The sequence below is a fragment of the Microchirus variegatus genome (genome assembly GCF_963457635.1).
Source record: "Microchirus variegatus genome assembly, chromosome: 7".
Taxonomy (NCBI): domain Eukaryota; kingdom Metazoa; phylum Chordata; class Actinopteri; order Pleuronectiformes; family Soleidae; genus Microchirus; species Microchirus variegatus.
This window is the reverse complement of record NC_139808.1, coordinates 2086943-2103000: the sequence shown is the minus strand read 5'-3', so window position 1 is coordinate 2103000 and position 16058 is coordinate 2086943. Positions and strand designations below refer to the sequence as shown.

The window sequence follows — 16058 nt, the reverse complement described above, 5'->3', positions numbered from 1 at the left end:
ACCTCGGTATTTTGAATTTAAATGTAGTAACCGTTTTTGACCACATTCTTACATATGGCGCCTTTAAACGTGAATAATAACATGTATAATAATAGCAACTTTATGAGAGCCAGGGTCGTGCTAATGTTCACGTGTGAGGGCACGACCGTTTTCTTCTCTGAAATATGTCTTATAAAACTACGTACGTTTCCTGTATTTTCAAAAAGGGAATAGAGAAATACAAGTATACTACATAGTCGTCATAACATCGCTAAAACAACAAAGCAGTACGCCTACGATTGGGCATGTGGTCACGGTGTGCTCGAAAAACGAGACACTTTCATCATCGTATTCTTGTCCAAACAGGATTTAATCACAAATAATCTTTGGATCACAGTTACAGAATTGCAGGATCTATAAATATTGGCAGGTTGTGGCAAAATTGTGCAAATAAAGACAACGCAGTACACATAACACGAGGGCAGCCTCTGTTCTGATTCGCTCGGGGGTTTCTTCATTTGTTAAGAAGAGGATTTAGACAGAAAAAATCTGACAGAATCTTCAAAGTATTGTACCTTGTGTTCCAAGTTTTTTTTGGTATTTTTTTTTGGTATTCCCCTTTAACATCAAGCTCAGCAGGATATATATATTAAATCTCAAAACTAGTTGAGCTTTGCTTTATCCATAAGCCTTTGGCGGCATCTTCATAATCTCCTAATGGCAGATAACGTAAAAGAAAAGCCTGCAAGATGAACCCTTCGAACCCTGATTAGTTTCCCATTAATTGTGATCCCACTAAAAATCCCAGTATAGTTGTTAAACAGCCACAAAGTGCTATGTGAAGCAAAATAAAGACGCGGGCAAACAGCGGAGGGGGAAACAGAAGCTAAGGCAACAAAGTCAAACTGTTTTTGCACGACACGATGCCGGAGGTTGATCGTGTTTTATCACATTGAAAACGTCGCGGGGGAAACTTCCTTCCTGTCGATGGCGTCACAGGAGCAGGTACCTGATGGGCGGCACCGACAAACAGTCGTCTTCTTCCTCCTCGAACGAGGGGATAAACTCCAGCATCTTCTTGTGCGGAGGGATTTCTGCTTTGGACGCCGTTCTCACCACGTCGGACACACTGCGGGAAAATATAAAGTATAGTGACACGGTCATTTGTAAAATCGTGAATTCAACAAGAGACAATTTGTGTGTTCTTTAAAAACACAAATGCAACTTTCTTTTCTCCTGATTAGTTCATGGAAAGACCTAGAAGGTACAGCTTGGACACATCATCCAGTGATGAACCCAGGGTTATGGGGTGTTTCGGGTGGTTGTGTCCAAAGCAGCGTTGGGCTTCTCCATGCAACTACCTAGAAGCTTTTTCTGCTGTTTCACTGATGTTTACTGGTGGCTTTCCTCTCTGGCAACCCTCTTATTGCTAAGGAGCCTTAGCAGTGAGGTTGCCCTGGAAGCCCCTGCAACCGTTGGGTCTTCAGGCCTCTACCAGCTCCAGATGTTTGGCCCTCTTACGTTCATGGGCCTCCTCTATCCCGTCTTTCCAAGGGGACTGTAAGTTCCAACCTGCTTGGAACAATCTGGCCTTGAGAGGTATCCTTGCGATGTGATTCTGGAAACTTAAGCTACTTCAGGAGGTCCACTTTAAGCTAGCAGTCCGGTTGGGACCTTGCTATTTTCCCCTAGCCCTGACAAAGGCGATGTTTTTGTGTCGTGCTGATGTTTGTTATGCTGCATTCCAGTCCAGATGGTGGCATGTAAACCTCGCTTCTCTCAGGACTTTAGGGCAGCAGCTTAGAATGTGCTCCAAAGAGCCTCTTGCTGGGCACAGCGGACATGCTAAAGGCCACATTATACTTCTCCGACTACGTATGCGTTATCCGTCTGCGTCACCACGGAGACGCCTCGAGCCTTTATACTTCTGCGTCGTGGTGACGGACACGCGCTGCAATTTCCCGCCCGATCAGTAGGGGTCGCTGCGCAAGGTTGTTGTGCTTTTGGCTACAGTGAGCAATGGCGTCCGAGAGAGAAAGACTGTTGTTGTTGAAACAGTAGCCGTTTCTCACTTTTCTGTGTGACGGAACGCAGTTTTAAGATAATTTGAGGCGAGAAATTGGCCATTTAGAGTCTAAACATGTGCTGTGTGTGTTAAGATATGACGTATTTAAAGTTTGGCAGCGACGTTATCGGCGGGGATCAGCTCCGTGTCTGTGGACGCTCGGTGCTCACTGTGAGCCGGCACAGAGCAGCTTCGCTCGGCCTGTCCTGAGGACCAATCGCAGCTCTTGCCGTCTCCGTTGTCCCTTGACGGAGTGACGGACACTTAAAAAATATTTTGTGCAGTCGGAGACGACGCAGAGGCTCTTCGACAGGCTCTACGTCGACGCAGAGTCTCTGCGTAACCTACGCAGAGCACTTTACGCAGAAGTAGAAATTGGGCTTAACTCCAGCAATGCAGATTGGATAGCCTTGGATGGAGAACACCATACACTGTCTGGATCAGACACTAAAAAGACACTGTCTTTGATCACTAATCTTATCCTTTTATTGTTTCGGTAACACTTTAGATAAGGGAACACATATTCACCATTAACTCGGTGCTACTAACATGCATATAAGTAGCATACTAACCCTTTTTTTAAAGTAAATATTAAGCACGTATTAACACCATATGTAGGAAAAAAAATCTTATTTCATGTCATAATAGAGGTAGAATAAGGTTATGAAGAATAAAGTGTCAATACGTGCTGAATGATTACTAATGAAGGGCTAGTGTGCGACTTATAGACACAACCGTTCAAAAGTGTTGGGGTCACCTATACAATTGTTGTTGTGTTTTTTTCCATTAAAAGTCACGCTTTTATTCATCAAAAGAGTTGCAAAATGAATAGAAAATATATTCAAGACATTGACAAGATTAGAAATAACGATTTTTATTCCAAATAATAATTTTGCCCTTTCGTCAAAGAACCAGCAAAACTGTTTTCAGCTGTGCTAACATCATTGCACAAGGGTTTTCAAGGGTTTTCTAATCATCCAATAGTCTTCTAACGCGATTAGCAAACACAATGTACCATTAGAACACTGTAAATGTGCCTCTATACACCTATGTACATATTCTATTCTATTAAAAACCAGACGTTTGCAGCTAGAATAGTCGTTTACCACATTAACAATGTATAGAGTGTATTTCTGATTCATTTAATTCATTATTCATTGAAAAAAAGTGCTTTTCCTTCAAAAATAAGGACATTTCTAAGTGACCCCAAACTTTTGAACAGTCATCTATGCTAGTAAGCACCTAGTTAATGCTGAATATGTGTTCCCTGATCTAAAGTGTTTACCACCGTTTCACATATAATCTTATCTTTAACCTAAGTTCCAACATTCACCCTACAGTGGCCCAACAAAGGAAGCTCGGGGCACGACGACAGCACAGGAAGTGAGTGAGCACCACAGAGGGCATTTTGTCATGAACAGGCTGCCGTGGACACACACACACACACACCGCCTCTCTCCAGCTGTTGGTTAATCTAACCACAACACAAGTTCCAGTTCCCCTGAGACAAAGCACATCCAAAACGGCCAAAAAAAGGACGCGCACAGGCTGTTTTCGACAAGAGGACCTCACAGCGAGGTTTACGTAAAAGACCGTTTTGAGTCATGTACGAAATATTTTATTTTTAATTGAAATGAAACATGATTTATTTCTCGTTTTCCCTCCTCCTTGAAAATCAAAAAACATTTCCCTGAGGGTGCATGCTGCGCTCGCGTGTGCTGAACAGGTCTGAACAGCGTGACTGTGCACATGCAGAAAGAAAGAAAGAAACTGGTTGGCACTAATTTAACTCTTTAAAGCCCAATTTATACTTCTGCGTAAAGTGCTCTGCGTAGAGCCTGTCGAAGAGCCTCTACGTCGTCTCCGACTGCACAAAATATTTGTGCAAGTGTCCGTCACTCCGTCAAGGGACAACGGAGACGGCAAGAGCTGCGATTGGTCCTCAGGACAGGCTGAGCTAAGCTGCTCTGTGCCGGCTCACAGTGAGCACCGAGCGTCCACAGAGGCGGAGCTGATCCCCGCGGACGACGTCGCTGCCGAACTATAAATACGTCATATCTATACACACACAGCACATGTTTAGACTCTAAATGGCCAATTTCTCGCCTCAAATGATCTTAAAACTGCGTTCCGTCACACAGAAAAGTGACAAACGGCCACTGTTTCAACAACAACAGTCTTTCTCTCTCTCTTTCTTTCTCGGACGCCATTGCTCACTGTAGCCAGAAGCAGAACAACCTTGCGCAGCGACCCCTACTGATCGGGCGGGAAATTGCAGCGCGTGTCCGTCAACACGACGCAGAAGTATAAAGGCTCGGATAACGCATTACGCAGTCGGAGAAGTATAATGTGGCCTTAACTCTTATCCTCTACAAACAGAAGAAGAAGACTGAGGTCTCAATCATCAGTGGTCAGTGATGCACGTGAATGTGTCAACAGCCTCTCTCCTCGCAGGCTCGCAGGAAACACCTCATCCTGCCATTAGTCTTCTAAACAAACAAACGGGCGGCTGCTTATTGTTGGTAATGTGTGAGGCAGAGGCTGCGTATGTGTGTGTGTGTGTGTGTGTGTATACTGTATACGACAGGGGTCTCGAACCTTTTTTTGCTCCACGGACCGGTTTTAATGTCAGGAAATATTTTCACAGACCAGCCAATAATTGGAGTTATTGAGAAAATTAAATACATCATCCCTCAAAAGACTCTTATAACTATATACAAAAACTTAAAATACTCAATATCCACGATATCAATAAACTACAAATTAGTATATTCACGTTCAACTTTCTTTCCAACAATCTCCCCAAAATATTTGATCATTTCCTAAACCCTAATTCACTTGTACATAACTATTATACTGGGCAAAGAAATCAACTCCATGTTCCTCTCTTCCTCACATCATTAGCACAGTCCTCCCTAAAATATAAATGTGTCACAATATGGAACAGTCTTCAGATAAATATACAAACAATTTCCTCTTTTCTGACCTTTAAAAAAGCCTTGAAAACCCATCTCATAAGTCATCCTAGCCTCTTGTAGTAATCTTATATATATACGTTTTTATTCTATCTTAATTTAGTCTATTAATTAATTGATTATCCTTATTGATTGTTACTACATTTTATGTATTATTTTGCTATATTACTTATCGATAATAATTCATTTTTGGGGCCTAGTATAAGCTATAAATGCTTTATCCCTCCTCCTGCACCTGTTTTTATCTATTGTGTATCGCATTAAATATTATGTATTTTTTTTTTCTGTGCAAATAAAACAAACAAACAAACAAACAAACAGCCCCCTGACGCTCTCTGGTCGCTATGGTGACGCTTAAACGTGCCTTCAAAATAAGATACACAAAACGGCAGTAAACGTTTCGTTATAATGTCGATATATTTGTTTAAATCGCTGAATGAAGTCCGTCATATTTGGAACAAGAGTTGGGAACTTAAATTGCTTGCGCAAAAAAACTATTGATCAGCACTCAGCATTTGTTTGTTGTTCATCAAAAATCGGTATGCGCGTGGCAAGAGAGTAACGAGTGCGAGTGAGTGAGGTCTGCAGGTGTTGGCCATTAGTTCGTTTACTTATTTTTGTGTAGGTGTTTAGGCCGAATACGTCGAACACCGACCGGCGATCTCCCTCGGGATGCGTCAAGAGTGAGTCATAGACAAGTGTAACGGAGGGAATCTGGTTATTTTTAAAAAATAAAACCCCCGATAATAAATAAAAACGGAAATAATGTAAGTTATTTCTTCTTTCTGCGCGGCCCGGTACCGGTCCGCGGCCCGGTGGTTGGGCGACCGCTGCTGTATACGGGATGCGGTGCTGTGGTGGACGACGTACCTCTGCTGAAGCCGCTCCACTTGTCCGCTGTACACCACGGCAGCGCCGTAGTAGAGACCGCAGACGTTCAATTTGTATTCGTCCTGCACAAAGACAAACGGTTCGGTTACGCCTGCATAACAACGCGATCCGCAACAGAGAGAAAGAAATGCATCCTTGCTTATGACAACTACAGCGGTTCAGGTTCCTCTGCTGCGTCTCCACAAGGAACCCAGACGGTCAAAGGTTAAAGGGAAACCTGCAGCAGCAAATAAGAAAAACCTTGCCAATTTATTCCCCCCCCCCGCCTTTGCCTCCCCGGAGCAAACTTCAGCGGAATCGGTAAAACCAACATGCCGTGCAATAAAGGTGTGTGCCAAAAGAAACAGATAAATCTACTACATGTAAACTATTTCATATTATGAAAACACTGTCCCGTTCCAGCATAGGATGGTGCTGTGTTTAGGTAGAGAAAGAAAACTGCGTTAAGGCCACATTATACTTCTCCGACTGGGTATGCGTTATCCGTCTGCGTCACCACGGAGACGCCTCGAGCCTTTATACTTCTGCGTCGTGGTGACGGACACGCGCTGCAATTTCCCGCCCGATCAGTAGGGGGCGCTGTGCAAGGTTGTTGTGCTTCTGGCTACAGTGAGCAATGGCGTCCGAGAAAGAAAGAGATAGAAAGACTGTTGTTGTTGAAACAGTGGCCGTTTGTCACTTTTCTGTGTGACGGAACGCAGTTTTAAGATAATTTGAGGCGAGAAATTGGCCATTTAGAGTCTAAACATGTGCTGTGTGTGTTAAGATATGACGTATTTATAGTTTGGCAGCGGCGTTATCGGCGGGGATCAGCTCCGCCTCTGTGGACGCTCGGTGCTCACTGTGAGCCGGCACAGAGCAGCGTTAGCTCGGCCTGTCCTGAGGACCAATCGCAGCTCTTGCCGTCTCCGTTGTCCCTTGACGGAGTGACGGACACTTAAAAAATATTTCGTGCAGTCGGAGACGACGCAGAGACTCTACAACAGGTTCTGCGTCGACGCAGAGGACTCTGCGTAACATACGCAGAGCACTTTACGCAGGAGTATAAATTGGGCTTTAGCTCCACTTAGATCAGATTGAGTCCTAACATGCTTTATCTGCTCAATCTCTTAATCTTGTTCCTCTAAGTAAATCTTGTTACTTGTTTATATAACTTTAACGAGGGATGAGGAGAAACCCGACAAGACATTTTGGAAACTAACGGTACTGTAATAGGTGCAAAGTAGGTCAGCCATTTCAAACAATGGGCATTGTGTTGCACTGGAAGAAGGTGAAAAGGTCAAAGAAAGAAAAAGCATGAATTAAATTTGCACTCTTTGGCGGCGGGGGAGGGAGAGGGTGTTGGGGGTGTGAAGAAAATTGGGGTTTCCTGTCTGCGAGGAGTCACGGGGGTTACCTTGATATACTGGATCAGCTCTCCCAAGGTCATTTCCTGCCCATTGCCGCGTCTGCCCTCAACAAGGAAGTCATCCCACAGGGTGTATTTCTGTCCCGCAACCTGCCGATAGACACGTTACATTCGCACACACACACACACACACACACACACACACACACACACACACACACACACAGAGAGAGACAAAGTTGACAGATGAAGAGCCACGTAAAGTGAGGGATGTGCACAGGAAATGTTGCCGACCAATAACAAGAGTCCTGGACGCTCACAGACAGAGAGGCTGCGTTAAAAAGCAGCTGAGAACAATCACTGACCCCCCGAGTGCTGAGATATAGACCCCAACAAGCTGCCGTGAGGTCAAGAAGGTGCTTCCTCATATAGGATAACTTTCTACCTATAAGACTTAAATATAAAACTCGCTTTACTTCCCAACAATCATTCTGAGCTAAAAAACACCAAAACCAAAACAAAATTGTCAGAGTTTGTGTAATTTAGGGCAGATGCGAATCGTGCAACATGAGAAATAAGCGTCCGTACGAGGCTCGTAAAATCTGCAGCGGACTTGAATACATGTTTGCTCCAGGGCAGTGAAATAATGACACAGGAATTTTTCCAGACACTTTGCCAGATTGTACTTCCAGTGCCTGAAGTTTCCCTTTCTGAACGTCCTGCAGTTGTGCAGAGTCCTCTCTGTTCAAGAGTCATCTAAAATAGAAAGGGGATTTTTAATTTAGCTAAATAAACACGTGATAAACCATAAATGAACATGTAACTTTAGGTCTCAGGGATAAAAAATTTGTGTGTTTTACATGTGGGTAAGAAATTACGTTATATGATAGTTCTGGGGCTGGACGTGTGCTACATGTTGATGTCAGCATGATAATACAATAATAATGTTAACCAGAAAATTGGTGTCAAAATCATTAGGTGCAAGACTTGAGCTGGTAATGGAGTATCAGTGGAGCAGCATTGAAACTTTAAATCCTTTAAACTCACATTAAAATTTGTGGAAAAACGGGTGTGAATGGACAGAGGAAAAAAAAACTGAGATTTAACATGGGAGTCGATGGGAGGTTTGACCAGAACTCTCTGTGCTTCTAGGTGATTTTAAGAGAAACTGCGAGTCACATGATCATGAAAACAACAAACAGGGTTAGACGACAACCACGGCAACGTTTTCACGTAAAAAGATTACGTGTAGGTTGGAAATTCTAGACGGGAGAAGAGTTTGTTTAGTGATTTTTGTGATTATTTTCATGGACCTCCCCTCGAGTGTGCCACTCTAATGGTGCAATCCATGATCAAATCAGGACAAAACTTAAACTGTGATTGTTTAACAATGGTAATAGGTATCAAAAAACTCTGATTTAGGTGAAAATAGTCTCAAGTCTTGTGACCCGTTTAAAGTTTCAACCACGTCGCTACGCTAAAGTATGAGTCTCCAAAATGGGCTGGGTTGACATCATTTTTTTTACCGTTTCCTATTCATGTGTATGTGTAAATTTTTCCTCTAGAAAAGTCATAGCACACCATTCGCTATCAAATTTTGTGGCGGAATTTGGCGGAAGAGGAAAAATAATAATAAGAAACGCGGAAGAATTACAATAGATACTTGCTGAGCAGGCATGCTAACGCTAAGCTAATGGCAGGTGTGCCAAAAACTAATCAGAAAAAGAAGAATCTTGATGAAAAATGGAAGGATCGTCAACGTTATCGGTGTTTGTCCTGAATGAGATATGAAAGTCTGCTCAGAGTTTAACGGTAATCCAGTCAACAACTGCAGAGATATTTCACCGAAGACTAGAAATGTTGCATGGGACGGGAACATGAATGTTTGTCCAACAGACTGCACAAAAGATGTCATGCGACATTTAAAGGTGGCACAAATTCCGACAGAATAACCAGTGTCAGTCGCCGGAACACATTTGACACATCCAAGACAATATTATTATTTACGACAGAAATGTGCTTGTGGAGTCTCGTGAGCCTGGATAAATGTAGTGATTCAGATCAGATAATCACACAGTTGTAACACGTCTCCTTCTGTCGCCTCAGGCTCAAACTGTCTCTCCCTACAAACACAGAAGCCAAATGATAGCCCTTACAAATGTTTGCATCTTCAATGTCCCCCTACAGCAGTTCTGCATCCAGCAGGTCATCACCCCTATAGCAAGGCTATTCAACTTAAGGTCCGGGGGTCAGATCAGGCCCTTCAAGCAATTTGGACCGGCCCGCGGCCCATTAACCCAAAAATAATGAATGTATTATTTAAAAAAAGCCCAACAAAACCGTAGCTTTGCCTATTTCTGGCACTTTGTGATACTTTTGCTTCCAGAATATTTTGCACTATGAGCCAACTGTAGCGCTACCTGTGTCTTATTGGTACTGTAACTTTTATTTTTTGCACTAAGAGCCAACTGTAGCAGTTGTACCTGAATATTATTGGTACTGTTACTTATATTTCTGCAAAAATAGCCTTTTGTGGCCATTGCACCTTAATGTTGTTTATATTGATACCACTTAATTTTGTAAGAGCCTTAAGCCCAATTTATACTCCTGCGTAAAGTGCTCTGCGTAGGTTACGCAGAGACTCTGCGTCGACGTAGAGCCTGTCGAAGAGCCTCTGCGTCGTCTCCGGCTGCACGAAATATTTTTTAAGTGTCCGTCACTCCGTCAAGGGACAACGGAGACGGCAAGAGCTGCGATTGGTCCTCAGGACAGGCCGAGCTAAGCTGCTCTGTGCCGGCTCACAGTGAGCACCGAGCGTCCACAGAGGCGGAGCTGATCCCCGCCGATAACGCCGCTGCCGAACTATAAATACGTCATATCTTAACACACACAGCACATGTTTAGACTCTAAATGGCCAATTTCTCGCCTCAAATTATCTTAAAACTGCGTTCCGTCACACAAAAAAGTGAGAAACGGCCACTGTTTCAACAACAACAGTCGTTCTCCCTCGGACGCCATTGCTCAATGTAGCCAGAAGCAGAACAACCTTGCGTAGCGACCCCTACTGATCGGGCGGGAAATTGCAGCGCGTGTCCGTCTCCGTGGTGACGCAGACGGATAACGCATACGCAGTCGGAGAAGTATAATGTGGCCTTTGTCCAAATGTTGGTGGTACTGTAACTGTAACCTTTTTGCACTATACGCAAATTGTATTGCACCTGAATGTTGGTGGTTTTGCTACTTGCCTTTTTTTGCACAAAACTAGCAGCCATTTAAATAAATAAGTGCTAAATAATTTATAACATTTTGTATCTATTTGTATCCATTTGATGTACATGCAACATGAAATAGTAGTACAGGGGTTGACCGGCTTAATGGCTGGACAGCCTTCCGAAAAACTGGCCCTCCGGAATTTTTAGTTGAATAGCCCTGATCTATAGGATCAACCTCTGATCCACCGAAGAACAACAAAGTCTTGACGCTCGCACACGCAATTGTAAACACCGATGTTTCTACTACTTCTATAATACCTTGATTATAAACAACGTAATCTACACCACCACCTGACCTGAACTGTGTCAGGATTCCTCACATGCGTCATTCGCTCAGTCAGTCCGACCTGCTCGCTCACGCATGCGCCGTCTGGTTAAAAAAAAAGAGAAGAAGTTGTGAAGATCAAAACTTGGCTCGAGATGCAAATACCAAAACGCCAGCTAAACCTGGCTCCAATTATCTCTGCTCCGGCAGCCAAGGGGAACTTTTTGAGTAGCCCTCCCAGCAGCCACCACTCGTGGGGACCGGGGTTATGGAGACACACTTGAGGCGTACGTCTGTTTAAAGTCTGACGGGCGCGTCTGGCTCCTTTGTCCAAGCTTTCAGACAAAGCGCGTTCTGTTTCCGTAGATGTTTCAGAATCAGAAACAGAATCAGAATCAGAATACTTTATTAATCCCCGGGGGGAAATTGTTTTTGTTTCAGATGCTCTGTGCAAAGTAAGAAGAAATACAGCATGAGGAAACAAGAGCTAGATATACAGATGTAAATAAAATAAAAAATGTAAATAAAATAAAATAAAATAAAATAAAATAAAATAAAATAAAATAAAATAAAATAAAATAAAATAAAATAAAATAAAATAAAATAAAATAAAATAAAAAGTAGACAATCTGGAAATATATACAATATACAGTGAATGTAAGTATAAACAAATGAAAGAAGTTAGATGAGAATGGGTAATTATAGTTTGTTTGTTGTTTGTTTGTTTGTTTGTTTATTTATTTATTTAAAAAGAGTCTGATCGTCAGAGGGAGGAGTTGTAAAGATTTATGGCCACAGGCAGAAATGACTTCCTGTGGCGCTCTGTGGTGCATTTCGTAAATTTCATTTTACTTCGCCCTCACCTTTGACAGCATCCTCCTGTCTGACACTGCTGTCAAAGTGTCCAGCTTCATCCCCACAACGTCACTGGTTTGTCTTCATGTTCACAACAAAATTCTGTATGTAAACGATCTCGTAAATGCAAAGACGAACAATTGTCAAACTTTTTTTTCCCGTGGTTTAAAGCCATAGATTTTCCATGCCAGTGCTTTTGTGTTTAAATGCTGATTCCACACAATCGCAGGCTATTTATAACATAGCGTCTCCTCCCTTTTCCTCACATTCATAATCTGTCACACAACACAACTGGCAGCAGCTCCAAAGCCAATCAAAGTGCCCCCGTCGGTCAAGACACAAACAGAGGGATCTGAACCCTGAACTCCTCAGTGCTTCTACTGTATCAGGAGAGAGAGAGAAAACATATGCAAGAAAAGCCAAATTGGAAGCTGGAAACAATTTGATGGTTTCCCACAAGCAAAACTACAGCATGTCTTTGTCGTGGAACTTGCATAATAAAAGCATAAATGCCCGCTAACACTTTAGATTAGGGAACACATATTCATCATGAACTAGCTGCTTACTAGAATGCATATAACTAGCATGCTAGCCCTTTATTAGTAAACATTAAGCACATATTAACACCTAGGAAAAATAAGGTGTTAATACATGCTTAATCAATCAATCAATCTTTATTTATATAGCCCACAGCCCTTAATGATTACTAATAAAGGGCTAGCATGCTATTTAGATAATATATAAGTAGTATGCTAGCCGTTATTAATGTTCACCATTAACTATGAGCTTGCTAGCATTATGTAAGTAGCTAGCCCTTTATTAGTAAATATTAAGCATGTATTAACACCTAATGGAAAAATCTTTAATTACGTCGTAATAGAGGTAGAATAAGGTTATGTAGAATAAGGTGTTAAAACATGCTTAATGATTACTAATAAAGGGCTAGCATGCAACTTAAATAATATATAAGTAGCATGCTAGCCTTTTATTAGTATTCACCATTAACTAGGTGCTTGCTAGCATATATAAGTAGCATGCTAGCCCTTTATTAGTAAATAATATTAAGCACACATTAACACGTTATTTAGGAAAAATCTTTATTCATGTCGTAATAGAGGTAGACTAAGGTTATGTAGAATAAGGTTTTAATACGTGCATATTGATACAGGGCTAGCATGCTACTAATATATGCTAGTAAGCACATAGCTTACCCAAAGAAAAAAGAGAACAGCCAGAAAATCAGCTATGTGTGATTTTATACAAAATACTACTTTTGTGTATTTGCCAAATAATCGTAATAAAGTAACCCTAGACACTGCAGCCATAAAAGGACACGTCTGATATAATGTATAATATCCAACACTGGTTGTCTAAAGTGTAGAGAATTACTGTCTGAGAGCAACATGACTGTAGACAGATCTGTGGAGAATACAAATCTGTATTTATTTACGAGTTGGCTAAATACAGCACATCTGACAAATGAATATAACACCTCTGTCCTATCAGGGCGAAGCCTTTATACTTCTCCGACTGCGTATGCATTATCCGTCTGCGTCACATGGTCTAAACATGTGCTGTGTGTGTTAAGATATGACGTATTTATAGTTTGGCAGCCACGTTATCGGCGGGGATCAGCTCCGCCTCTGTGGACGCTCGGTGCTCACTGTGAGCCGGCACAGAGCAGCTTAGCTCGGCCTGTCCTGAGGACCAATCACAGCTCTTGCCGTCTCCGTTGTCCCTTGACGGAGTGACGGACACTTAAAAAATATTTCGTGCAGTCGGAGACGACGCAGAGACTCTTTCCTCTGTCCTATCAGGGCGAAGCCGACAGTTAAGGCCACATTATACTTCTCCGACTGCGTATGCATTATCCGTCTGCGTCACCATGGAGACGCCTCGAGCCTTTATACTTCTGCGTCGTGGTGACGGACACGCACTGCAATTTCCCGCCCGATCAGTAGGGGTCCCTGCGCAAGGTTGTTCTGCTTCAGGCTACAGTGAGCAATGGCGTCCGAGAAAGAAAGAGAGAGAAAGACTGTTGTTGTTGAAACAGTGGCCGTTTGTCACTTTTCTGTGTCACGGAACGCAGTTTTAAGATAATTTGAGGCAAGAAATTGGCCATTTAGAGTCTAAACATGTGCTGTGTGTGTTAAGATATGACGTATTTATAGTTTGGCAGCCACGTTATCGGCGGGGATCAGCTCCGCCTCTGTGGACGCTCGGTGCTCACTGTGAGCCGGCACAGAGCAGCTTAGCTCGGCCTGTCCTGAGGACCAATCACAGCTCTTGCCGTCTCCGTTGTCCCTTGACGGAGTGACGGACACTTAAAAAATATTTCGTGCAGTCGGAGACGACGCAGAGACTCTTCGACAGGTTCTGTGTCGACGCAGAGTCTCTGCGTAACCTACGCAGAGCACTTTACGCAGAAGTATAAATTGGGCTTTAGGATGATTCTGGGTGGTTTGGACTCGAGTGGAATAAAGCAAACAGCGGTTGACGCATAAGTTGATACTCGTCGTCTGTCGGTTCTTTGGCTGGAGGAGAGCCAAGTCTCTCTCTCGTGTCGCTCCACATAACATTGTCTTCTTAAGGTCAAGCTTTAAACTTCCCCCTCAAAAGCACAGCTTTTAAAGTTCAACCTAAAACACAACACAGATGGTCTTTTCCGAAAACAATAACGACATTTTACTTCTCTATGGAGTAGTTTTCACTATATCTGGACTCTGGTCTTATAAAATAACATAATAATAATAAACATTTCAGGATACTGAACATCTTGTTGACAGGATGCTTGGTAAGCCCCAGTGGCCTTCCGGAAAAATCTAAATGTAGACAGTAGCAGCTTCCAAGGAAATCATTTTATGAATCTTTAAATAACCTTTAAACATGTGTTAAAATACCATATTCACATAGAGACACTTTTCTAATCTAAAACCCTCAAAAAGTCTATTTTTTAAATGTGCTCGTAGATTTAAACTGGATTATTTTTTAATATGTTTTCTGCCTGTGTTTTAACTGTGTACATTTGTACAGTAACTGTGGATTGTTTCATATTTGCTGCTGCCTCTTTTGGCCAGGACTCGATTGAAAAAGAAGTTTTCCGTTATGTCTTCCTGTTTTATTTTGAAGGTTTTCTCTCCCGTGTTGTGCAACCTTGAGCGCTGATTGGCTGCCTCGCCCTAATGTGTTTCACCTGTGTCTCGTTCGTCACACCTGTGTTTGATTGTGTAGCAGTGGATTTAGTGTCTGTGGGTTTGGGTTTGCTTGGCTTTGGGTTTGCATGCGTAGTCTTCAGATAACAATTCAGTGCTGTTTGTTTTTGCAGGGTCTCTGCAGATTTCAACAAGTCACATTTTAGAGTTTTTAAGACCATAATGAATACAATTTAAGACCCATTTCACATCCATAACGGGAAAAAATGTACAAAAGACATTAAGGAAAATTGGTGCCGCAAATCGTTCAACTTTCACTTACCCATCTTATGCAAGCAATTCGGCTTAGCTGTGGGCTTTCGTTAAGTTTTCTCCGCTGCTATGCTAACACGCCGCGGCGCGGGCACAGCACACTAGCTAGTTTTGTGCTCGATAAATTCTCACCGGGCAGCACAGGTGACCTACTTTAGTTCCATGTTGTAGTTCTGTTATCGCATCCTCAAAAGTCCAAACATTTCAAAGCGAGACTGACGTTAATGCATGCTTTAAATAAAAGTAACGTTAACCCTTTAACACACCTTTTTGTGTTTTTGACATTTTCTTTTTAGCATATCTTTTTAATTTTTTCATGCATATTGTTAAAAATTTGCTAGGTTGTGTTTTTTTGGGTGCTTTAAAAAATTTTCATGTGAATTTTTTTTAGTCCATTCTAAACAACTGTGACAAAAATACTCACGTTAACACACCTTTGCACCAATGTGTCCTCATTGAAACCCATTCAAATCACTATTTTTGATCCTGCTCAAATATAAAGTAAAAAACATGAATCATCTAATTTTTTCACATCATTTGAAGCAAAAGGCTTTAAATGTGTACTCTGACACATTTCCATGAAGATTACGTAATTTTTCTTTTTTTGGCACATGGAGAAAAAAACTGCTTTTTAAAAGTAAGGTGCATCATGACTAAACCTGGCAATTTGAGGGTTAAAAATAAAAAATATATACTAATATTTCATATGAATGGAAAGAAGAGATGTTGGTCTAAAATCTAAAATCTAAAAAAATAAAAAAATACAGATGTATACTATTTTTATAGCTGTGTACTTTATGAGCACCATTTGGTGTGCTAGGTGTGTTAACGTGAGTATTTAAGGCCATCTGACATTACAAAAAAAATAATGATGCAAAAAAAAAATGTTTCTGCTAATCTTTCACATATACCAGGCTGCAATAATCCAAACAAAAAAATTCCA

At 41.9% G+C, this 16058-nt stretch overlaps 1 protein-coding gene across 2 annotated transcripts in view; it reads right to left on the bottom strand.

Annotated features, from left to right (window-relative positions):
- Positions 1 to 381: 381 nt before the first annotated feature.
- Positions 382 to 16058, bottom strand: part of uba7 (ubiquitin-like modifier activating enzyme 7) — a 54942-nt gene continuing 39265 nt past the window's right edge. For both annotated transcript variants that reach the window (XM_083891839.1, XM_083891840.1), the window contains 3 exons: positions 7307 to 7408; positions 5890 to 5972; positions 382 to 1108 (listed from right to left, as the gene is read on the bottom strand). In XM_083891839.1, coding sequence (XP_083747965.1) covers positions 973 to 1108; positions 5890 to 5972; positions 7307 to 7408 — 321 coding nt within the window. In that variant the 3' untranslated portion in view covers positions 382 to 972. The remainder of the gene's footprint in view (positions 1109 to 5889; positions 5973 to 7306; positions 7409 to 16058) is intronic.